Genomic DNA, 26,174 nt, shown 5'->3' on the forward strand with positions numbered 1-26,174 from the left:
GTCTGTACCATACTGTCTTATGCCGAAAATATTCTGTTTATGGAACCCACCTTTGGTTCATTAGTCCAATAAATTTAGTATTGCTCAATGCCTGCGAAATGATTATCTAGTTGTATTTACTTATTTATCTTGGTTGACTTGAGCATAGCCATGTTTGTTAGCTTTATGCATTGAACAAACACTTGCCCTTTCTCTTTTTGCATTCGAAATTTTTACCTAAGATAATTGTTGCCTTACGGACATAGGCCATGGCCCCCAACTAAACAAGTAAACCCATTGCAAAAATGATTTTGTTCTGTCAAGTTGGAACCGAGGTTTCCAAGATTTATCAAGTGTAATTGGTGACTGATTTTTCCAAAGTGGGAATCTAGCATTGAACTTTTATTTATTTCAGTCAAGTAATTGGGTGGATTTACCATTAAAGGGACAGCTAGAATAAATTGAACTAGGTATAAGCATGTTGAAGTTCGGTGTTAAACATTTTATTTGCTGATTTTTGGAACTTGGCTTGTTCTCTGTTTTAACTAATGGGATTCTTGCTGCTTGCATAAATTGTTATTTGCTATTTCTGAATTAGGGGATGTTGAGTCAGTTTTAAAATTGCACTATTTGATCTGCACTAACTCCTAAGTGATAAAGGAAGTTGAAATTTAAGCTTATGCTTTGTGCCTCTATGCACTTATTCTGTGGTGGTTATATAGACTTCTTAACAAATAGGCAATTATTGTGGTGTTTTTAAAGTCCCAAAATGGCAATTAGCCTAATTGCAATTATACTATGTAAACCTAGAATCTAATTTTAAAAAATAAAAATAAACATGCAAGTTTCTTAACAAAAATATGATAAGCCGACAATTGTAGAAACCCCTTATATCATAGGCTTAGTATGATTTGATTTTCCTAAAAGAAGTAATAATTCCTCGTTGCAACTACTTAAATCATTATATCATATAGATTGGGATAAGAGTATGATTTCAAGAGCATGTGTTTTGAACAAAGGCCATGATAATACAAAGGAAAAAGTCAGCCATTAAAATCAAACAAGTAATTAATTTCATCAAAGAGCATTCAAAAAAAGCATTCAAATTGGCTTTCAAAAAAATTGTAAAAGCATTCGAGAAAACTTGTAAAAGCAAGTAATTAATTTCATTAAAATACCTTTCCTTTAATTAATTTTCATGCCCTTCATGATGTTTTAGGGTGAAAGAGTTTGTAATCTATTTCTAAAGCTAAATTATCATTATATTTTTCTTTATATGACATTTCACCGACCAAAGTAAGCCAATTGACTGATATATATATATATATCTAAATCTAGATCAAAATAAATCATATATAATAAAACTAAATTAAAATAAGACCTAAATGAATGAAAGTCAAAAAAAATAATGTTGCTTAGACAATCTTTGATTAAACTAATCATAAATAAATATTTATTAATCAATGTTCAAACTTTGAACATGCTTTATTAAACTAATCAATGCTAAAACTTTGAACATGCTTTAATGAACTAATCAATATATTTATACTTAACAAAATGTTATAAAAGTTTTAAAACTTGAATTATACATATACCAACAATTAATTTTAGGTCAATTATACATACACCAACAATTAATTTTAGGTCAATTATACATGCTTTATAATTTCTTTATTGTTTGGATGATTCATAAAGAAATGAAATTAAAGTTGCAACGATATCATTTAGTATCAACTATTTTGCTTCGTGTGTTCTAAATTTGTATTGTTTATTTTTATTTTATAATGTGTAATTGCAACTTCAATTCATTGATAGTGTGTGTTATAATTTTAATATGTTGCAGTAATGGCTCGTCTGCCTTTAATTGCACAAAGTGTGAGGCGTAAAAGAATTGGTCTTGCTTTGACATTATGGTTGGAAATCTGTAGAATTGCGATTTGGTTCTTGTTTAGAATGGGTGCCAGCCTTAGCCTACAGACTTATCAACCAAGGATTAGGTCCTACACCTTAGATTTTTATGCAAAACGGGATTATGTGAAGAGGCTTGTCTATGCTAGTGACGAGACTTGTATTGAACAAGTTAGGATGAATAGAACTGCCTTTTGTAAACTATGTGAGATGTTAGAATCGATAGGGGGATTGAAGTCGTCAAGGTTCATGCTTGTTGATGAGCAAGTAGCAATGTTTTTACATATCATCTCCCATCACCTGAAAAATCGAGTTATCAAGCATCACTTTAGAAGGTCCGGGGAAACTGTAAGCAGAGCATTTCATAGTGTTTTAGATGCTGTCATACGCTTACAAGATGTCTTATTTAAAAAGCCAGAGCCAATTACAGCCGACTCTTCTGACACAAGGTGGAAATGGTTTAAGGTAGTAGACTGAGTTTTAGATATAGCTTGTACAACATTTTTAGTTGACTTAGATTTAAATTAGTATTCTAACACAAGGTTTTATATCATGTGATATAGAATTGCTTAGGTGCTCTTGATGGAACCCACATAAAGATTAGGGTGCCAACAGCTGATAAACCTAGATATCGAACTCGAAAAGGTGACATAGCAACAAATATGCTAGGTGTTTGTACACCTGATATGCAATTTGTTTATGTTCTTCCTGGTTGGGAAGGTTCAGTTGCCGATGGACGGGTGCTCCGAGATGCCATCAGTAGAAGACATGGACTTAAAGTTCCTCATGGTACAGTGTATACTTAGAGGAATTTGAATTACTCATTAAGATCAAACTTTTTTTGCTGAATTAATCATTTTTTAGCAAATTTATTTTATAGGTTGTTATTATCTAGTTGATGCTGGATACACAAATTGTGAGGGATTTCTTGCACCATTTAGAGGACAGCGATATCATCTGAACGAGTGGCGTCAGGGTTATCAGCCAAGTTCTCCGCAAGAGTTTTTTAATATGAAACATGCCTCAGCACGTAATGTCATTGAAAGATGCTTTGGCTTATTAAAACTTAGATGGGGAATACTTAGGAGTCCATCGTTTTATCCTGTAAAGGTGCACAATAGAATTATTATTGCATGTTGTTTGCTCCATAATTTTATTCGAACCCATATGAGTATTGATCCCATTGAAGCGGAGGTGGGAGAAGGATTACCTACTAATGTGGTGGATGACGATGAACCGAATATCACAAATATTCATCCATCGGATGCTTGGGCAACTTAGAGGATGGAACTAGCCAACCAAATGTTCGATGAATGGCAAGCATCTAGAAATTAGTTAGGTTTAGGGACAAATTCAGTTTGAATTGATTTGTTGATGTTTTTTTATGTATAAACTTTGTGAAACTTTGGTGGTCTTTATGAAACTTTATGAAACTTTGTTGAATTATAATGTAATTATCTTTTCATTAAGCATGTGTTATAAATTTAAATTTAGTATTGAACTACCGATATAATATTATAAACTGTTCACCCAACAATTAAATGATATTCAAAATAGTAAATAATGTTAATTTGTTTTTTTTTTAAGAACAATATGTCAGGTGTTCCACCAACGGGTGCTTCTTCTCAAGCTTCTCGAGGAAGCAAAAGAAAATGGGTTCCAGAGGAGGATGCAGCCTTGGTTTCTTGCATGGTGGATTTGCACAATGTAGGAACATTTAATGCTGATACCGGGTTCAAAGTCGGTTATTTGAACGAGCTAGAGAAAATGCTAGAAAAGGCTTTACCAAGAGCAATGTTGAAGGCGAAACCAAATATTGAATCTCGGATTAGGTGCCTAAAAAGGGAATGGTCAGTCGTCTACGACATGCTTAATGGCCAAAACAACAGTGGTTTTGGTTGGGACGAGCATAGGCAGCTCGTTGTTGCTGAAGATGGAGTTTGGGAATCCTATGTAAAGGTAAAATGTATTTCAAGTATTTATTTGTTTTTTTACAAAACTTATAACTAATATGATTTCCTCATTTTTTTTAGAGTCACAAAGAAGCCTCTCAGTTCAGACATCGTTCTTTCCCTTACTACAACCAGCTTACTGCCATATACGCAAGAGATCGGGCGACTGGGAAAGACGCTCAAACAGCTGCTGATGTTCTTGAAGAAATACATGCTGAGGATGATCGTACTACAGATATGAATGAAGAGAGAAACACATTCTATGACTGCGAAGCTGACGTCTCTTTAGACGACATGGATGTTTCCGGTATGGATCCGCGAGGAGATAGAGATCAAGGGGGTTCCTCATCTTCAAACAAGAGAAAAAAGAAATATGATCCTCGTGATAATGTGTATGCTTCATTTGAGGAGGCTGCCACCTTGTTGGGGGAAAAAATCCAGGCCGTTGGCGATCAAATCAGTAGGACTATGGCCTCCGAGGTGGTAGTTCAGCAGAAGTCTGAAGAAAAGATGGAAGAGAAAGCTTCAAATTTATATTCAGCCTTATGGTCAATTGAAGGTTTAACCGACGATCAGCGGTATGATGCTTTGAGTAAAATTCCCGATCATCCAACTCAAATGATCGTTTTCTTCAGTTTACCTTCTGTTGCCCGATTGGAATGGGTCAGAAGATTTCTTTCTCACCATTAAATATCAATGTTCAAACTTTTTGATGTTGTAAAACTTTTGAACATATTGATTATGATGTACAATTTCATTTTCATCTAACTTTTTCTTAGTATAAGTTAATTAAGTTTATGCAGAATATAATTTTCAAGTTATATATTTAATAATAATTATGTTAATTTATATTTTACAGTATCATATATTATGATTTGAGTAAATTAATATAAGAATATTAATTATTAAGAATTTTTTTAAATTATATAGTTTAATTAAAATATATTTAATAATAATTATGTTAATTTATATTTTACAGTATCATATATTATGATTTGAGTAAATTAATATAAGAATATTAATTATTAAGAATTTTTTTAAATTATATAGTTTAATTAAAATATATTTAATAATAATTATGTTAATTTATATTTTACAGTATCATATATTATGATTTCAGTAAATTAATATAAGAATATTATCCAATTAAGAATTTCATTAAATTATATATTTTAATTAAAATATATTTAATAATAATTATGTTAATTTATATTTTACAGTATCATATATTATGATTTCAGTAAATTAATATAAGAATATTATCCAATTAAGAATTTCATTAAATTATATATTTTAATTAAAATATATTTAATAATAATTATGTTAATTTATATTTTACAGTATCATATATTATGATTTGAGTAAATTAATATAAAAATATTAATTATTAAGAATTTTTTTAAATTATATAGTTTAATTAAAATATATTTAATAATAATTATGTTAATTTATATTTTACAGTATCATATATTATGATTTCAGTAAATTAATATAAGAATATTAATTATTAAGAATTTTATTAAATTATATATTTTAATTAAAATATATTTAATAATAATTATGTTAATTTATATTTTACAGTATCATATATTATGATTTCAGTAAATTAATATAAGAATATTATCCAATTAAGAATTTTATTAAATTATATAGTTTAATTAAAATATATTTAATAATAATTATGTTAATTTATATTTTACAGTATCATATATTATGATTTCAGTAAATTAATATAAGAATATTAATTATTAAGAATTTTATTAAATTATATATTTTAATTAAAATATATTTAATAATAATTATGTTAATTTATATTTTACAGTATCATATATTATGATTTCAGTAAATTAATATAAGAATATTATCCAATTAAGAATTTCATTAAATTATATATTTTAATTAAAATATATTTAATAATAATTATGTTAATTTATATTTTACAGTATCATATATTATGATTTCAGTAAATTAATATAAGAATATTAATTATTAAGAGTTTTATTAAATTATATATTTTAATTAAAATATATTCAATAATAATTATGTTTAAATATGATTAAATTATTTATTATTGATAATAAAAATATTATTATAATTTAAATAACAATAACAATAATCATTTACCAAAACAAATTTATGCTAAGGGTATTCTAGTCATTTTAGTTTTTTTTTCTATTATGCTATTACACCTCTATTCCATTCAACCAAACACAAGATTACTATTACGCCTCTATTCCATTACATTCAACCAAACAGTGGATTAGCTATTACACCTCTAATCCAATACACCTCTAATTCCAATACGCCTCTAATCCAATACAGCGAACCAAAGGTGCCCCTAATGCGGCAATCCCTTTGTTGCGTAACTGTTCTCATTTTCTGTTATTTCGTCGCTCCCGCTCCTGCGCGCCTAATGTTTCATCCAAAATTACCACAACAATTCCAATACTCTTTGTTCACAATCTCCACCTCCGCCTCGCTCCTCCTCTTCTCTCGCCCATGAAGCAACGTAGTTCGACGAAAATCTCCCTTAAATGGATCCCATTTCTCTGCATCTCCTTCTTCGTCCTCGGAACTGTCTTCTCTAACAGGTCTCCCTTTCTATTTGTTCTTTCTTTATTTAATTTATGAAATGGTGTCAATGCCTTTCCTTTTCCTTTTTCTTTTTTTTTTTGGGTTCGGGTCTTTAATTGTTGGGGTGGAGTTTTTTTTTTTTTGATAGATATTGGATTTTGGTTACAGGCTATGGATTCCAACTATATTCAACGATTGTGACACTAAGAAAGTATGTTCCTATTATGTTCACAATGACAGTTTTTTTAACTTTAGTTTTTGGTTTTCTTCAGCTTTTTCTTTTAAAAACAAAGCTTTATTGTGTTTTTGCAGAAGCCTGCAACAGATAATTATGAAAAGGGCGAAGTTTTGAAAACCCACGAAGCAATTGAGTGAGTGCGAAACTGGGTTCTTATTCTTTTAGGTGAAGTTCATGTTTTTGCTTTGGGAAGTCTTCACTCTTCACTATTAATTTCTTTGCAATTTTTTATTTTTGGTGAGGGCCTAACTAGATCTCTAGACAAGTCATTTGCAACGCTCCAGATTAAGTGGCTCCCCCAGGTAGTTCTCAGAAAATGAAGAACTCGGATGCCACCGGTGCTGTCTCGACCTTGGCTGGTATCGACTCGCCGAGGAAGAAAGCATTCATGGTCATTGGGATTAACACTGCTTTTAGTAGTAGGAGACGGCGTGATTCCATCAGAGAAACTTGGATGCCACAAGGTATTTTATAGAGCATTTGAGTCGTTTCTTCTTTGTATTTCATTATCCGAAATGATTTCTTATGTTTATGTTTGAGCAGGGGAAAAGCTTGTTCGGTTGGAGCGTGAAAAGGGGATTATTATCCGTTTCATAATCGGCCATAGGTAAAATCGTTTTTCAGTTCCTTTTTCAAGTGCAGGCATATGGAGATCAAATCTTGAGCGTGAATGGTAATGTTTAAAGTGTGATGAATATGGGAGAAATGTACTTGCTTCAGTATGAAATTCAAACTGACTTACGTTTATATCTGCATTATTAACTCCAGTGCAACATCCGACAGCATTTTAGATAGAGCCATTGATTCAGAGGATGCTCAACATAAGGACTTCCTTAGACTGGTTAGACAAGTGTTTCCGTGATAATGTTGAAAACTCTTACTGACATATTATCCCCATTTCATACCTTTAAACTGTTACCAACCTTCTAATACAGGAGCATGTTGAAGGATATCATGAATTATCTGCAAAAACAAAAACTTATATTTGTACTGCCGTTGCAAATTGGGATGCCGAGTTCTACGTCAAGGTGGACGATGATGTCCATGTTAATCTTGGTGGGTTTGCCATCTCTAATGTTAGAAACATATAGTAGAACTTAACAAAAGCTTTTGATTGTTTCATTAGTGAATTTGTTTATGCATATTTTTTTCTGATAGGTAAGCTAGCCGCACTTCTTGGCCGTCACCGTTCCAAGCCCATGGCCTATATAGGGTGCATGAAATCCGGACCGGTTCTTTCTAAAAAGTAATTAGTTCTGGTATTTTTTTGTCAATGATAATACTAATCTCCAATTTGCTTTGCTCTGTCCTGCAAAGTTTGTTATATACCTTTTCTTGAATTCCTCTATGTACTTAAGGTCTGTCAAGTACCATGAACCGGAGTACTGGAAATTTGGAGAAGAGGGGAATAAGTACTTTCGACATGCAACTGGTCAGATATATGCAATTTCAAAGGATCTCGCAAGCTACATTGCCGCAAACCAGTGAGATCATTGATTTTTATATGAAAGTCACTTTTTTTTTTGGCTTTGCCTAATTGAGGATCTTGGTTTCATCTTTATTATGTGTGTGCATTTGGCAGTGTGACCTTCATCCCGTTCCTTCCCCTTGGTTTTCGCTTTTTTTACCAGTTAGATCATGTAGCAGTTTCTTTTTACATAAAGCATGTCCTCAAAACATTGAAGATCGGTTATTACCCTGCATAAATTCTGTTATATTTTATGTCGTTGAGCTAAATGGCTGTCTCAGACTGTTGAATTTGCATATTGTTTTGATGTAGTGACTTTGCACCTTTGATCCTCTGCACTGATAATATTCTGCCTTAAAAAGACAGGCATGGTTGACAACATTCAGAGTGATTCTGACTGAATTGCAGGCATATATTGCACAAGTATGCTAACGAAGATGTGTCCCTCGGTTCATGGTTTCTCGGCCTTGAGGTTCAGCACTTGAATATTAAGAGCATGTGCTGTGGTACTCCACCAGGTAAAGTTCTTCAAGAACACAAGTAGTTTGATCAAAGGAAGGTTGAAACAAGGATGGATTCATGTGAAACGCACGCAAACCATAACCATAGGCATTCTAAATTAGAATGAGGCGGGTAAACTAGTGTTTGCTTAATGGAGATTCTGTTTTGGAAATGCATGGTGCAGATTGTGAGCTGAAGGCAAAAGCAGGTAATGCGTGTGCCGCATCATTTGATTGGAGCTGCAGTGGAATCTGCAGATCAGTGGAGAAGATCAAAATCGTTCATCAAAGGTGCGGGGAAGGGGATGCTGTAGTTTGGAGTGCCTTATTCTAAACCGATATAAGGTTTTTTTTTTTGGGGGGGGGGTGGGGTTCGTGGTTGATCAATGGTGGAGGAAACTTCTGCTTTCAATGCATATCCTCGACCGTTTACTTTCAGAAATGGAAGGCAAAAGAAAGGCGGCGTTGAGTTGTTAGATAGTATGTACTTATACACACAAAATTTTGTTTTTTTTTCTCATAGAAATTATATTTTCATTCAAGAATGAGCGGAATTTTAATTGGTTCTCAAAAGTATAATACTCAACTCAAATTACAAGCTATATTCAGTCTGAGCCCAGAAAATTGTCAAATAATCTGTTGGTTATTAGCCAAAATGGATAATCCCGACGTTTTCTTAAGATTGCAAGATTTTCTAGAACGTAATGCGCCAGCCTTCCTCTACTGATTTCGTTAAATCCATCAAAAGTTCCCTCTATCTTCAATTATTTACCTCTTTTTTCTTTTCATTATAGTTCTCATGTTTAAGTGTATATAAAAGCTTAAGATAGAACGTGATTTGTGCTTAACCAGAATTGATTAATGATTGTTTATTTGGTAATAATCAACAATTTCTTTTTGGTAATGAGGCTGCTAAAATTCAAAATTTTGGAGGAACTAGGTTTTAATTGTTTATTGCTTCGAATTCAAGTAAAATTCTCGACACGCGAGCTCTTCTGTTTGTAAATCCATTGCCAAACAGAACTTAATTTCACTATGAGAAGGATCGGGATGTTTCATTCTAGAAAATCATTTCTGGGTTTTTGACCGTCGCTATATTGCAGCTTCGTAGTTTTGTTCTCCAACAATGCTCCTCATCCCGCGCAGGCGTTCTTCGCCAACATGGAAGCTGCTGTTCGAGCTCATCCGCTTTGGGGCGGATGCCCAGAGGAGGACCTCCACAGTGCTGGTGAAGTAAGCCATCGATACTTACATATGTCATGGGATTTGGGTCTACATTACTTGCTTTTATTATTTTTAAGCAATTTGGATATTAAGTCGACCTTTCAAAATGAGACATCATGGCTAGTAAGTGGTTGGATTTTTGTTTCTGGTGATTTCCTTTTTGCTATATGCAGTAAAATTAAAGAGATTGCTGCATCAATCTTTTCGCATAAGGCCACTGATCTGTTTTATGCTCTATTGAACATATTCTGATTTAGATTTTAGATATTTTACAGAAACAATAGCATGACCATTGATGCATATATGTAGCCATTTTGCTTCATGCCATTTAATATATTCCCTTTTGGCGGGCTTGATGCCTCATTAATTTTCAGTTCTATAAGCTCTATATCTGATGAAGGATAGTCTTAATGACAGTAAACCTATTTGATCATGTAGCTTACTTTGAGACAGTACGGAGCTCCGGCAGGTTGTTATGGCTAATATTTTGTTGTACCGAGAAGTTACTGAACCCAGACAAAGAGAACTTTGCGATCTGAACCAAATCTTCTGAAATAAAACCTTTAAGTAAAGAAGATCTGTCATCAATTACTAAAGTTCCATAAATCTCAAAGCTGGTGAATTAAGGGGCAACCATGCTTCTGAAGGAGGATCAGACAAGGAAAGTGTTTCGAGAGTGCCCATATATGTTTGTTCATTTTAGTGACCTGAAAATCAATGATGTTGAAGACCTGAATAACTATAAACAACTTGTCTTCAAGTATGTTTGCTTTTGAAAGGACTGGGTAGCGTTTCTGCAACTATTCTTTCTTCCAGTTCACGAGCTCTAGCTCAAGAACATGTTGGAACAGTGAAGGAATCTGAAGATAATAGAGTGATGGAACTAAATATTGGACTGCAAAAAGATACTGACAGGGTGGATGATATCCCAAATTCAGTCTCTAAACTAGAAAATACAGTATCCAATTTCCCAAGGATGAGGCAGTTGCACCCCCAGGAGACAACCATGATGACACCTCTGAACAATAGCTGACTGGGAAGATGCTTATTTTTTTGGAATATCATGGCCTTTCATTGTTCTGGTAACCTTGCCACTAGGACTTTTTTCTTCCCTCTTTTATGCAGCGAATGACTACTGCTTCAGCTGCAAACGAAAAGACAATGTAAGACCATGTTCTTAATTTGAACTTTGAAATGATTTGGTTTGGAAATTCATAATGCCCTGTAGATGCAAGTTTTGCTGTAACACTGTGGGTTCAACTCAGCAAAGCCCTTATTTCAGCACATATAGGTACAATTCTTTGCTTCATCCTCGTACACAGTATCGTGGTTCGTTACGAATAGTAGGAAAGCTGTAAACTTGGAACTTCATGTTTTGAATTAAGGTGTGGCAACCTTTTGGATCATAAACCAATATTGACATGCCAGGTTAAACATGTAGATACCTTGATCATTATTGAATTATTGGATTGATTTATTTATTTTCAAACGTTTTTGTGTGGATGGAGTAGCTTTCTTGTTCCTTCATACGCATCATCATCCCATCCCCAAGATTGAGAGATGGTGCATTATGTCATGCCATAGATATTTTGTCCAAATAAAATATCGTATTATGCCTGATATATCTTCTTTTTTTCCCTGGGGAAGTGAATATCCGACCAATAGGCCACAACTTGGGGTTTGCTTGATATTTCTTTTTAGATCTTAGGCTAAATGCACCCTGAATTTGATTCAATAATAGATGCATAGATCTTCTCTCAAAGGCATGCTCCAATCACTTGATGGAGAATATGAAGGCAACTGATTTTCCCAGTAAGTGAGTGATACAACCAAATAGATATGACAAAACAAGTAATAGTTTATGTAAAATTTAGACATAAATTTTCTCGGTATTTTGACAGTATTTTATTTATAATTGTATACAGGTTGGAGGGTAAGGAGAGAGAAAAGGCAACAGTGACAGATAAGCATGTCTTTGATTTTCTAGGCAATCTCTGGCAATGCAATATTGATGACACTGATCAGGTACTAACATAAAAAGTAAAACAGTTGCTTGTATTTAATCCTTTCTCCATCCTACTCTTTACTCTTTAAATTAGACTTCTCCATGTGCTTGGACCGGCCAACGACTCATTTTATTATTTAAAACATAACATTATTTTGTATTAATTTCATATGTTTTATACTTATATTTAATGCTTTGACATGACTTGGATTGAAGAAATCAAATCAATTTGATTATATGAATAATCCGATTTTTGGACAGATCTCGTTGTTTACATAAAAAGCATATTTTATACTTATAGTACCCCTTGAAAAAGCCTTCATCTTCCTCCTTAACTCCTAATCTCTTTCTTTCCTTTATTCCTTTGTTTTCTTTTCAGATTTGTTAAAAGAAAAGCAAAGGAGGGGCCAACACAACATGGGAAATAGATATAATTGCCATCAGAATCTACATTTGAATCATACAAAGAGAAGCATCTTTTTGCCGATGTTGTGTTCGGAGGTATCCATTAATAAAGATGTGATTAAGCTTCCCAAATGGAAAGACAAGTTATCGGATGACGACCCTTTGTCGCCAAAGATCGGTTGCATGGGACAAGTGAAGAGGAACAACAGGATTGTTGGCTTCCCTGCACTCGATATCACCACCAAGATCAACAACAGCTGCAATGCTAATAATAATACCAATGATAATGGCATCAAGTATTTCAAGCTCAAGAAGTTGTTTTCTGGCAAAAGAAAACAAGGGTTGGTAGAACATGGTGGGAAAGAGAACAGTGGTTCGCGTTCAATCAACATCGAAAACATGGATCCCCCTTTGCCTGTGATCAAGAGAGTGCCGAAACAAGGTGATAAAGGAGAAGGAGACACTCTTTGGCAGAGGAGATCTCGTGGGGGTTCATTGGAAAGCTTACAGCTTCAACAGATTCAACTTAGCAGACGTCGAGAACCGACCACTGTTTAATAACTAGGTGGAACACTACAAGGTTAGATAATGTGTATATGATTTGTTCTTAAAATTTCCATGTTTTTTTATGATTGTGGTGTTGGAGGCATCGAATTGTGGTGATGCTAGTTAAGAGAAGTATATGAATTACTCATCAAAGATTTAGGAATTTTTATCTCTCAAAATTATTGATGGAAACACCATCATTATATTTTCTTGATGATTGTTATGTCAATGTGGAAATCAAGTGAGTATGCATTGTGGTGTTAGATCAAGTGTCTATTTCAAATCATTTTCACATCTGTGATAAGCTCCCATCTTGGTTAGTAAGTACCGAAAGTTGAACTTTAAACTAAACAAAGGGTTTAAAACTTATGATAAATGTAATTTTTTTTTGTATTATATTATATAGCTACTAACCAGATCATGTCATAAAGATAAAAAAAGGATGGGATAAAAAATTTCATTCTTGTTTTTTGATGAATGGATTAATTTACACCGGTCTTATAACTAGACAAACAATAATAAACATTGACCAAATGCCAAAAGATATGAATAAGTTTATGGTCGGCAGCACGGCAAACAGGATCCACTTTAAAGTTTAAATAGGTCAAATAATTTCAGCATTCAACTCCTACGAGTGCAAGGAGTGTTTAGTCTTCAATTCAGAATCTAGATAGTTTGATAGGTTTAGGATGCCTAACTTCGATAATTGATGGTGGATATTGAAGTTTGCTTAAACCCCAAATGATTTTTTTTTCTAGACAAATAATGTTGCCTTTTGTATAAGATTTGATAATTCACCAAAAACATATACTGCTTTCTTTCACATCCATTGTCAAATTAAGGGACAATACATCAACAATTTATATAATTTAAAGACTTGAGTTTCGAATGTCAAACCAAATCTAAAGGGTGGGTACAAGCTGAATATTTCAATCGATGCCATTTCTTCAATAAGTTTAATACCTGATTTTTAAAATGGTAAATTTTGCTTATTTTTCAACGTCTAAACCACGCACTTTGAGATGTCATTCAGTTTCAGCATAGTTTTTTGTCTGTAGCTAGAAGCGGTCATAAAGACTAATTCTTGTTATTTTATTATCTACAAAATAAAATCCATCCGCGTGAGATGAAACATGCTTGAACATGGAAACATGATAGATATCCTCTCTATAAAATCCAAATAAGCGTATGATGTCGCACAAGAGTGTCATTACGTTGTATCTCATGGTTAAATAAGGGAATTTACAGGTTAGCTTGTGAAATGATGATAGGAGGATCTAATTCAATCTTTTTAAGTTTCTTATTCTCTCCTATTTTTTATACAAACATAAGTTACAATTTCCTAGTAAAACAGCTACTAACTAAACAAACTGGTTAGTGTTAAACCTCTTCTTTATACAAGAAGCTATGTAGCATTAACTCTGTTCTTTATATGGTGTCCAGATTAACTTGCTAACATCAACCTCAAGCCCACCACGCCCAGCGGCTTTTAGATGACGATCCAACACCTTGGGATCCGCACATATAACATGCTGCCCCTTCCTGTATTGAATCAGCTCTAGACTCTGCAGAGTGGTCAATATATCCTCCGCCTTTATAGCTGTCATGTCACTGAGCTCCTGGACAGAATAGGTTCACGTACCAAACAGTAATAACAATTCAGTGACCATTGAACCAAATTTCTCAGAGAAAGGTAAATACAGCTATTCAGCAGTACCTACTAAACTAAAAAACAATAATAATAATTTATCACACAAGCTGCATCAAATCTATCATTTCAGGAATGTTTTTAACTTGTTTTCATTTTTTCAAAATGGGAAGATGAACCGAACCTCGAGTGTTATTTTACTATTCTGGGATGCTCATTTATATTTCCTAGGCGAGGATACTCTTGCTCACCATTCTAAAATAAAAGCCACCATGACTACAAGCTTGACTGGAAACATACCCAGATTAGATCTGTTGCCCACAGGACAAACTGAAGAGGTTCAAGTAATCTCAGAAAACTTTAATTTTCAACTCCAATATCCCAAGAACCCATTCAAATCTTTTCTCTGTATTTGTTATTTAATAGGTAATTAAGTCTGTCTAATCAAATTTGAATTTAACTTTATGATAGATGGGTCCAGTTTAGTTGAACTTGAGCGTTGTCACAATGTAGGCTTGAATCCAGTAAATTACCCTCAAATGCAGGCACAAATTCTCATGGAAAGGTTACCTTACCAAATGCTAACCAAGTTTCTAAAGTCCAATATCGGGTTTACCAGGTCACACAAGCAGATGGAATTGCATAAATCACACCCCCCCCCTAGGACTTAAAATATTCAGGTAATGATACCTTGATGGAAATATTTCCTTTATGCTTTTTCAGGATGTCTAAAAGAACCCTTGTCCAGTACCCTCTGTAGCTCAACAGCCCTAGGTCGGAAAGTGGTCTTTCAGGTGTGCCAACTTTACCTTCTTTCTTCGAGAGTTCATATGCTGGTCCACAACGAAGACAAAATAAGCAATAAAGCTCAATTAATAAATAACAAATAGGATGAAATGCAAAAGACAATATACAGAGGGGCATTTATATTCAATATCTAGAAGGCTCTAGCATCTAGCTATTTATTTTAAGACATAAGAGGGGAAGTCTTTTTTTCTGAACCATTGATAAAGTAAGGCAAAAAAATTATAAAATAAAATAGCAGGCACAGAGCTTACAAAAGGCAATTAAAAACTTCCCATAGCCTTTCCTTTGATATGGAGGAAGGGTGAGGATACATGCCAAATTATAGGATTCCTCTGAATGCTTTTCCTGCATGATCAGATGCAAAATGCTAAGATAATTGTTGTGACGGGTAAGACAGTCTAAAAGACTAAGAAACGGTGCAGATAACAATGAAATAATAATAAGGATTGGCAACATTCTAAGCATTCCAGGTGTAATGACTACAAAAAGTTTTACCGAACATGCTATGGGGTTGAATAAGAAACTTAAAGTCCCAAAATACACAGAGAATAAATTTTACTACTTGAAAACTTCTAATATGATGACAATAAGGTCAAGAAATGCTGTATGCACTCCATGCCAACTGAGTTGGTACATTGCAACTACAAAATATTAGAACAGCCTTAGACATAAAAAGATTTGTTATAACCCCCACACAGTGTCAAATTATAAGCAACAAAAATGCAGTAGAAATTAATTACCTTGGAAAAGTATCCAACCATGTGGCAACCTCGATCATCACATTCACACAAAACATAGAATAGAAACAGGTCAACATCGTAATAAAGGGTCTTGTGGTCAAGGAACAACTTCGCCAAATAACAAAGATTCTGCCCATAAACTTTGTTCTTTTTGCCATCAACCTGTCTCAAAATATTTGAACAAAGGAAGATGAATGTCAACAAAGGCTAAAGATCTGCAGCATTCTACAACATGACATTTTGTAGCAGGAGCTAGAAAAAAAGAAAAATGGTGAAAATTATTTCTACACTAGTAAGCCAAAGTTGAAAAATAATTGTCTCAGCACAACATTTTTCAAAGTATCATTTAAGAAGATCTCAAGATTATTGGATTTTACATACAAATAAAGATATGTGAAAATTGAATTTACAAAAGCAAAAACAATAGGGTAGGGTTGAAGAAAGCCACAACAATATAGATTTTACTTAACTAGGTCAAGGAAAGGCTATTTCCTTTTTTTTTCTTTTTGTGAACTTTTTTTTTCTTTTTGTGAACTTTGGCACAGAAAATAGTAGCAGTAAAAGCTATTCAAGAATATACCTCAAACATTGACAGGGTACCACTTCGATATATTTCGTCCCCAGGGGGATGCTTCAAATCACACTTCCTCTACAGAGTAGCATGAAAACAGAGAGTTAATATTGATTCTGCTCCATCTGTAACTTGAGGCAATCGGATGAAGAGGCAAAACTCAAAGACAATTTTTTCACTATAAAAATCCAAAAGCAATTTTTTAAGGCAGCAATATCCTACATCTGTACCACATTCCATCCTATCCCTGGCATGATAAAGAAAGTACATAAAAAAATAAATGAAGGCATAAGATAGGAAATTACACTAGGGAATGCAATTTAAGATGAGTTTAACATCAAGGGAAAATATTACTGCTGCAATACCTTGGTCTTAAAACACAATGGCCATAAAACCATTGATAATCAATCATGCATAATAACAGATACTTGCAGCTTGGCAAGCAAATTACATATCCCATAATTGTTTTATCTTAATCAATTAGGTCAAGAATGAAGGGAAAAAAATGATAAGAGGAAAACCTAAACCTCAACTTACAGGTCTACATCTACATAATCTGCATAGTACTAGATGATGAATAGAAGAATAATTCTTATCAAACCAAGGTTACACAAAGGAAAAAAAAATGTCAGGTGTCACTTAACAAAACCAAAGGTCACTTAAATTACTTTCAACCAAAGCATGCAAGGAAAACATGTGGCAAGCAAAACTTATATTCATGACAAATGAAGCAAACTTGCATTACAATGTTCAAAGTTGCTATGGTTCACACAAGGTTCTTACAATGCTAGAAAAAAAAAACTAAAACATAGAGAACATTTAAAATACTATAAAGTAATGCAACAAGTATTGCAGAGGGGAAAAGACTATTGCTACATCGAGGCAAAGCTCACCATATGCCTTTGAAGTTGCTCTTTCCTTTTCATGAAGTTGAGGCAAAACTCACAAAAGTACAACTTCAACGAATCATTATATTCTGGTGGAAAGGGTGAGAAGTACCAAGTCTCAATTTCATATCTTCCAAGTTCTATAGTCGCAATATTTTTCACCTTTGTGAATTCTTCATGTTCACGCAAGCTGGCAGCATCCAGCTCCTCATGACCCTAAAGAAAGTAAAATGATAGACGATTACAAATAATATAATTTCACAAAAGCTACATGCAGAAATTTCAAATGATCCTCTGATATTTACACATCACCGAGCAAAAGGTCTACGTTTACTTACAACCTCAACGTGTGTCTCATCAATCTTACGTTTCTGGTGGCGTGTCATTTTTAAGCTTGCTACCTGAGAAGCCCATGAGCAAAATTGTTCAAATCAGAACACCCTCAAATGATAAACAAAGAGAAAACATAAGTGCAAGGTTCTACATTGTAAAAGAATGTTTACCTTATCTTCGACCTTTTCATCAACCACCGTTTCGACAGAATCAAGATCAAGTTGTTCAAGCTTCACCCATTCATCAAGCCTCCTATTAACTATCATTTTAATATCATTATTATAAAAAAAAGATACATCAATTTCCAAAATTTTCTAACATAATAATTCTAAAATTCTCAATTGAATCACAAAAAAAGAACCTGGCATAATTAAATTATAGTAAAAAACCCTAGGGAGAACAGAAATCTTACACTCGGTGTAATGAACGTAATATTCATAATCACTGGGCTCAGTGGACTGCAGCTTACGGCGTTCGATGACTTTGACAGGATGATACTTGCCGTCTCTCCAGCGGCACATGACGCGAGTACCCACCTCTAGGGGGAGTATACCAGACCTCCTCTTTTTCGTTGCCTCAGACTCCGGCGCTCCGTTTGAGGAGGCCAACGGCCGCTGGTTGTCGTCGGCCGGAGCAGCGGCGGCCTGGGATTGTGTTGAACCATTCTGCGTAATCGTCGGCGTGTCTATGGAACCCATGGGGTGGTGTCGGTCTGAGAGGGTTTCAGACTTCGAGTGGGCTCGACAATACAAAAGAGGGGGTAGAAGAAAATATTTTTGGGGCTTCAGCCCATCGAGTTCCTTCTCGAGTAAATTAATATCTTCGTCTTTGGGTCCTACAAACTTACTCACATCCACAAAAATATTTTTATAAAGTATTTAATATATAAAATTTTATATTGATAATATTTTTATATACATTTTATATTTTAAGAAATAATAATTTTTAAAATTAGAAAAAAATGTAGAATAATATCATTGATATTTTAATTTTTCAAAAAATTAAAAATTAGTTCACGTAGTCTAATTTTATCTATTTTAATTTTTATACTTTCAAATTGAGATAAATATCAAAGAACTTTTGGTTCAATATGCAATTTGATACATAAATTTTAATTTGATGTAATTATAACATGAAACTTGACTTGTGGTTTATACGTATACATGAAATTTTTATTTTGATTCAATTGTACGCATTTAAAGAAATGAAAATGGTTCTAATTCAATAATATTATTAGTGATTTGTGAAATTTAAAACTTTTATGCATTAAACCACACAAAATCAGAGTTTATGTATGATATTGCACATTGGACTATAGTTCATGCATATTTTTTATATTTTATCCTTGTCAAATTTTGAAATTTCATTCTTAACTTATATGATAGCAGTTAAATTTGTTAAGTCAAACTCTAGTATTAGTTATATACTATACATAACTTGTAGAGTTTAGTTTATGTTCACTAATTTGATTATTTTTTATCTGTTTATTTTTTCAATTTCAAGATTTAAGTTTTAAGCTTAACTTAAACAATAGTCATTAAATTTATTAACTAAAATGTCCTGGGGTTTTTTGTAAGTATTATAATATGTTTGCCACGTGAGATTTTGGTAAAAGTAGAGTTTAACTTAACAAATTTAATGGCTACTACTTAGTAAGGATTAGAATTTCAAAATTAAAAAAAAAATTATAGAGGCTAAAGATGATCAAATTAGAGGTTTAAATTAAGTCAAATTAAAATAGTTCTGGATATTAACTATTTAAATTAATTAATGTCATTATAAAATTAGAGGTCTAAATTATGTAAAATTAAAATATAAAAACTAAATCTCGAATGTGAGTATAGTATAAGGATCAAAAGTGATTTTGGTCATTTTCTTTTATTTACAAATATTCTTAGAGATGCTCTTTTATATATAATGGTTTCTAATGTGATATGCGCGGCATATAATTTTATGTGTTTAATTTATTTTATTAATTATTTAAATAATATATTTTTAATTACTATAATTAATGTAAAATATTTTTTATTATTTGAATCACTGCACAAAATTAAAATATACTAACTTAATTAACAATTCAAATATAATAATAATCTAAATTATAATTAAAGCATTTTTACAATATTCAGTATATAATATAGTTTTACTTTATATAATTAATACAAAGAAATATTATTCAAAATAATAACTAATCAACATAATTACTATATATCAATTATTTTGATATTTCGAACATAATGCTAATAAAAAATTTCCTAATCATTATTAAATCATTTGTATAAACTATAAAGAAATTGATATATTGTAAATTAAACTTTTAACTATTCAATTTTTTCTTAATAGTCAATAAATTAATCATAATAATTCATAATTAATATATAATTAACATAACCATAACATAGAATTTTTTATTTTGGCCCATTAAAATTTTTAAAATTTTAAATTAGTAAAGGAAAAATTACACTTTGACCCCTTAAAAATGATAAAATTTTATTTTAATCCTTTAAAATTTACATTTTTACTATTGTAAAAATTACAATTTAATTTTGCCCCCCTAAAAAATTTTTCTAGCTTCGCCCTTGTGTATAAATATATTAATTACAATTTTTATATTTGAATTATATAAATAATTAAATTTTGATATTTAAAACTAAAGTAATCTCTTTTTTTTTTACTTTTTTTTAATTGAAACATAATGGTTTAAATATCTATATTACGTATGAAGTAATTTAATATAAATTTTATTTTAATTTATTATTATATAAATTCATTTAGTAAAAACTTTTAATAGAATCAAAATTTTTATTTGTAAATTCGATAACTTTTCTTATCAAGTAAATTTGTTGAATTAAATATTTAGTAAAATTAATATTTTTATTTATAAATATGATAAATCTTATAAAAAATAAAAAAATATTTAAAATGAAAAACATTGTACAAAGGCTATATAAGAAGTTCAAAAGTTTCTTCGACCCTGTACTCTAATAGAGATTATAGATAGATTATAGAACTATTCATAGTTTCTCTTAACCTTTAAATAAGAATTTTAGTGTACTCAAACTTACATATTTTTATATTGATAATAATGTCAATACCAGCCGAGTTAAGATTCACTCGACATTAATGTTGAAAATTTTTAATAAAAGAAAATGTTGATAAGTTAATTAGAACACAAGCAAGCACAAATTTAAGTGGTAAGTAAGGTCCTTGACCCTAATGGAAAAATTGTTATGTTGATTAAATTATAAATTAATTTAAGGTAAAATTATATTTTGACCTAAAAAAATGAAAAAAATATATCTAGTTTCTTCGAAAATGAAAAGAAAATAATAAATTGATACATTATAAAATTTATGGCATTTCTAAAAAAATTCTGAATTTGATGAAATTATAATAAAAAAAAGTTTAAAAACATATAGATTTCAAGAATAGTGGGAAAATTATATTTGAACAACACTGAAGAAATCCAAAGCATTAGCAGAAAATGGATCACCAAATCACAAACAATCAGTGAAAAGTAATGATAATTAATTGAAAGTGAGCATTTAAATTTGATAGCCATATACTTCCTGCTGAATTTATAGGTTCTCATTAATGCAATTAAATTATATTTGTCACTTTTTGAATGAAATAAATGACACAGTTCATCTATTTTTTTTCTTTCAATCGCCCATCAAAATACCGAAAATGTAACTACATTAAAAAAGATCGAAAAATATTCATATTTTGATATTTTAATAGATTGTGTGTTCAAGGCGTAATGTACTAAAAAATTATGATGGTGTTGTCGCTGTATGTCCATAAAATTCAATGTATTCGCATGTATCAAATGTAAATTTTGACACAAGTTATTCTAATAATAATCAAGTTATTTTTATACATGAGATACATCTCAAAATTATTTTTATATATCCGAAAAATCATAACGTACAATCAAACTAGAAAGAGGAAGTGTCAAAACCTATTCATTATATGCAAATATGATGGGACACGATACCCTCATGCATTGATATCTCATATTGTCCAAAAACTCAGAATCCTTTTTGAAAAAAAAAATTCCAGAGAGAGTGTATAAATCCAGCAGTGTGCACAAGAAACGAGCACCAGTTATTGACATTCCTTTGTAAAAAAAAAAAAGAAGCTGAGATCAAGAAATATAGTGAAATATGGGTCCAACATTTTCTGGGTTTTTAATCTCAGCAATGGTGTTTTTAACTCAACTCCTCTCTCTAACAGGTAAAACAAACTTCTCTACAGTGATTTTACGGTAAGTATGGCTTTGAAAAATATACAACAAAACATTTATACTGATCTACCATATATGTTGCAGATGGCCGTGATATTGGTGTTTGCTATGGTTTGAACGGCAACAATCTTCCATCTCCAGGAGATGTTATTAATCTTTACAAAACTAGTGGCATAAACAATATCAGGCTCTACCAGCCTTACCCTGAAGTGCTCGAAGCAGCAAGGGGATCGGGAATATCCCTCTCGATGGGTCCGAGAAACGAGGACATACAAAGCCTCGCAAAAGATCAAAGTGCAGCCGATGCATGGGTTAACACCAACATCGTCCCTTATAAGGACGATGTTCAGTTCAAGTTGATCACTATTGGGAATGAAGCCATTTCAGGACAATCAAGCTCTTACATTCCTGATGCCATGAACAACATAATGAACTCGCTCGCCTTATTTGGGTTAGGCACGACGAAGGTTACGACCGTGGTCCCGATGAATGCCCTAAGTACCTCGTACCCTCCTTCAGACGGCGCTTTTGGAAGCGATATAACATCGATCATGACTAGTATCATGGCCATTCTGGCTGTACAGGATTCGCCCCTCCTGATCAATGTGTACCCTTATTTTGCCTATGCCTCAGACCCCACTCATATTTCCCTCGATTACGCCTTGTTCACCTCGACCGCACCGGTGGTGGTCGACCAAGGCTTGGAATACTACAACCTCTTTGACGGCATGGTCGATGCTTTCAATGCCGCCCTAGATAAGATCGGCTTCGGCCAAATTACTCTCATTGTAGCCGAAACTGGATGGCCGACCGCCGGTAACGAGCCTTACACGAGTGTCGCGAACGCTCAAACTTATAACAAGAACTTGTTAAATCATGTGACGCAGAAGGGGACTCCGAAAAGACCTGAATATATAATGCCGACGTTTTTCTTCGAGATGTTCAACGAGGATTTGAAGCAACCCACAGTTGAGCAGAATTTCGGATTCTTCTTCCCCAATATGAACCCTGTTTATCCATTTTGGTGAAGTTGAAATGTTGTTGGCTATTTAAATCTTTTGCCAGAGACGCTTCATATAGTTTCTGCATATTTTGAAAGTGGAAAATCAATCTAAATATTAATAAGTTTTATGTGTTGTTTTTTAATTAAATAAAATTTTAAATATTTTAAAAATATCTTTATTGGTAATTAAATATTAAATAAAAAGTTTAATATTCAAATTTTATCAATTCAAAAATAAAATAAAAATATATTAAATTTATTTTTACGAATAAATTGATTTTCTATTAATACAGATTTTGAATAATTTGATATAAATTTTAAATTCAACAATAGTAATTTTGATCACATCAAAGGAGAAAGGGAAAGATTTAACTTTAATTGGTGACCTAATATAACACGTTGAAAACGGAGCTCCCAGTAAGGCAAAATGACTTGTAATGACGAAAGAGATGTCCAAGTAGAATCTGCATTAAAGTGAATGTACAAGCCCAATCTGAACTCACCAGCCCAAACCCAAGACCCATTACAAGACAGCCCACTAGCCTAACCCAATCGGCCCAATAAGCCTAACCGGCCCCAAACCCAGTCAGACTAGGGCAGAAACCCTAGCCCCCTGTTGTGCCGCACCTGCTCCTGGCCGCCTCACCTGCCCTCTGTTCACAGCCGTCACCACCCACTCCACTGCGCCACCTGCTCCAAGTCAATCACCTGCAAGGAGAGAAACAAACACGCAACAAGGAAAAAAAGAAGCAGACAACACAAAACAAGAAAATATTAAATCTTTTTCTTTCTTTTTGTTCTTTCGCTATAAAAGCCGAACATAAAGAGAAAAGAAAGGAGGTTTTTTTTTCGGGAACAGTGGGCTTTTCTTTTCCTTTTGGTAGCATTTACAGAAATAAAAAGCAAAAAGTTTAAAGGTGATAAGAGGGTTCTCTTTTATTTTCGATTTTTTTTCTTAGATATATATTTTTCTCTTTTGTTTATTTACTTATATACATATATAATATAAAGAGGAAAATGTAAAAAATATATATACCTTTTTGAAGTTTTCCGGCCACCGTGTACGGTGGCCGGCGCGACGCCGTCAATGTCGGAAGATCGCCGGAACCCATGGCCGGACTTGGGCCTGAGAGAGAAGGAGAGAGCTCTCTCTCTCTGTTTTTTTAAAAGATGAAACTGATTTGATTTTTTTTTTGGTTTTTCTTATTATTTATACTAAACACAAAACGGCGCCGTTTTAGCAAAGGGGGATCCGCGCGTCGACCCGACCCGACCCGACCCGAAGGATCCGCGTGTTTTAGTTTTTGGGGCAATTTATGCGCGCAGTCCCTCTGATTCGCGGCGTGTTTCAATCTGGTCCTATTTTGTTGTTTTATTTTATTTTGATTTAGCCCTAACATTTTACTTTTGTTTTATTTTAGTCCATTGAGGTGCTGCGTTTTGGGATTTTGGGTTTATTTTCTGTTTCGGTCCTTCCCTTTTTTACGCGCGTCGCAATTGGATCCCTTTCGTTTTCCTTTATTTCGAATTGGCCCTATATGTTTTATTTCATTTCGATTTAAGGCCCCTTTTTAGCATATTTTATTATTTAGTCAATTTTTGTTAACTTTATTATTATTATTATTATTATTATTATTATCATCTTTATTATTATTAGTATTGGTATTATTGTTGTTACTTTTATATCTCTATTCATATATATACTTATGTATTTTTAAATATACATGTCTTATTATTATCATATAAGTACTTGTATATGTACATGTACATATTTTACATATAATTTGTTTAATATATATACGTATACTCATATTTCTTTTTATATATATCTATATACATATACATATTTTTATTTTTATAAGTATATATATTTATATGTATGTATTTATATGTTTTTGTATATCTTAATTTGCATAGACATATACATACACATTTTCAATATATTTTAAACATATATATATAAATTAACGTATTTATTTGTATACGTAGGTATATTTTCATTATTTTTAAACTTTAATTTGTACATACATATTTTCATGCGCCTACTTTATATATGCATTTCATTATTTTCATATTCCATAATTTTATACACCTATATATATGTGTACATATTTTTATCTATATGCATATTTTTTTTATATTTTAAAGTATACTTTACACATATATTGTAATTTATGAATACACACATATTTTATTATTTTTTTTGTCTATACATATAAATATATATATATCCCTTTAAATTTTGATTGTATTCACTATTTATTTATTTCATTTTCATTATTATTTTGAACGAATGTTTAATTTATTTGTTTATATATATTGTTATTTTATATGATTGTAGGTTTGACTTTTATTTATTTTATATTGTTGCTATCGCTCGTATCATTTTTACACTTTTGTATTCATTATGATTTTGTCATGTATAATAATGTAATTTGCTTTCACATTTTTTACTACGACTTCATGTTTTTATCTCACTCGATAATAAAATTTGTTTAAAAAAATGATTTTTGTTTAGATTCGAGAGGATCGTACCCTAACTTACTGGGTTTCGATTTCCACAATAAATCTAAACACACTAATTTTTCAAACTCAAGTTTTGAAACGATCTCGGGAATCAAGAAAAGATCGTGTCCTAACTTACTGGGCATGATCCCTTTCCTAAACCCGAGATAATAAAATATCTTTTAAATAAGTAAAATTCTGGCATTCATTCACGTATTGGGAATTTGAGACATTGTATTCTAACTTACTGGATATGATTCTCTTTCTCGAATAATGTGAAATATGCCCATTTTCCTGAAAATTTTCAACGTTTTAATACAAGGATCGTATTTTTTTAATTCTTCTAAGTTTTCAATTTTCGACATTAAGACATTAAGTAATCAACTAAGGTACCAATTTTGGGCGTATCGAGGGTGCTAATCCTTCCTCGTGCGTAACCGACTCCCGAACCCGTTTTCTGAATTTCGCGGACCAAACTTGTTGTTTTAATAAAATCAAACCGTTTATTAAAAACGACCGCTTTTCGAGGTGATCCAATCACACCTTATAAAAAGGATTGGTGGCGACTCCTGTTTCATTTTTTTCAAAACCCAAGTCGACCCCGTTTTATCAAAAAAAAGGTGTCAACAGCTTGG

At 32.2% G+C, this 26,174-nt stretch overlaps 2 protein-coding genes and 1 pseudogene across 3 annotated transcripts; 2 read left to right on the forward strand and 1 right to left on the reverse strand.

The window, feature by feature from the left end:
- Window positions 1-6,197: 6,197 nt before the first annotated feature.
- On the forward strand, window positions 6,198-13,004 carry LOC107923309 (beta-1,3-galactosyltransferase 7-like; annotated as a pseudogene).
- Window positions 13,005-13,993: 989 nt separating this feature from the next.
- LOC107905024 (histone acetyltransferase of the MYST family 1) lies at window positions 13,994-18,610 on the reverse strand. 2 transcript variants are annotated; one of them, XM_016831573.2, is made up of 9 exons: window positions 18,198-18,610; window positions 17,956-18,044; window positions 17,791-17,853; window positions 17,459-17,668; window positions 16,575-16,643; window positions 15,995-16,156; window positions 15,506-15,599; window positions 15,138-15,280; window positions 13,994-14,418 (listed from the first exon to the last, which is right to left on the reverse strand). In XM_016831573.2, the coding sequence occupies exons 1-9, from the start codon at window positions 18,481-18,483 to the stop codon at window positions 14,215-14,217; spliced, it is 1,320 nt and encodes a 439-aa protein (XP_016687062.1). In that variant the 5' UTR covers window positions 18,484-18,610; the 3' UTR covers window positions 13,994-14,214. The 2 variants fall into 2 exon arrangements, with proteins under 2 accessions (XP_016687062.1, XP_016687063.1); XM_016831574.2 differs by having other exon boundaries at window positions 17,794-17,853; window positions 18,198-18,575.
- A 3,259-nt stretch (window positions 18,611-21,869) lies between these two features.
- LOC107905023 (glucan endo-1,3-beta-glucosidase) lies at window positions 21,870-23,207 on the forward strand. Its single transcript, XM_016831572.2, has 2 exons — window positions 21,870-22,021; window positions 22,116-23,207. The coding sequence occupies exons 1-2, from the start codon at window positions 21,952-21,954 to the stop codon at window positions 23,057-23,059; spliced, it is 1,014 nt and encodes a 337-aa protein (XP_016687061.1). The 5' UTR covers window positions 21,870-21,951; the 3' UTR covers window positions 23,060-23,207.
- The last annotated feature ends 2,967 nt before the right edge of the window (window positions 23,208-26,174 follow it).

The sequence above is a fragment of the Gossypium hirsutum genome, chromosome D05 (assembly GCF_007990345.1).
Source record: "Gossypium hirsutum isolate 1008001.06 chromosome D05, Gossypium_hirsutum_v2.1, whole genome shotgun sequence".
NCBI classification, from domain to species: Eukaryota; Viridiplantae; Streptophyta; class Magnoliopsida; order Malvales; family Malvaceae; genus Gossypium; species Gossypium hirsutum.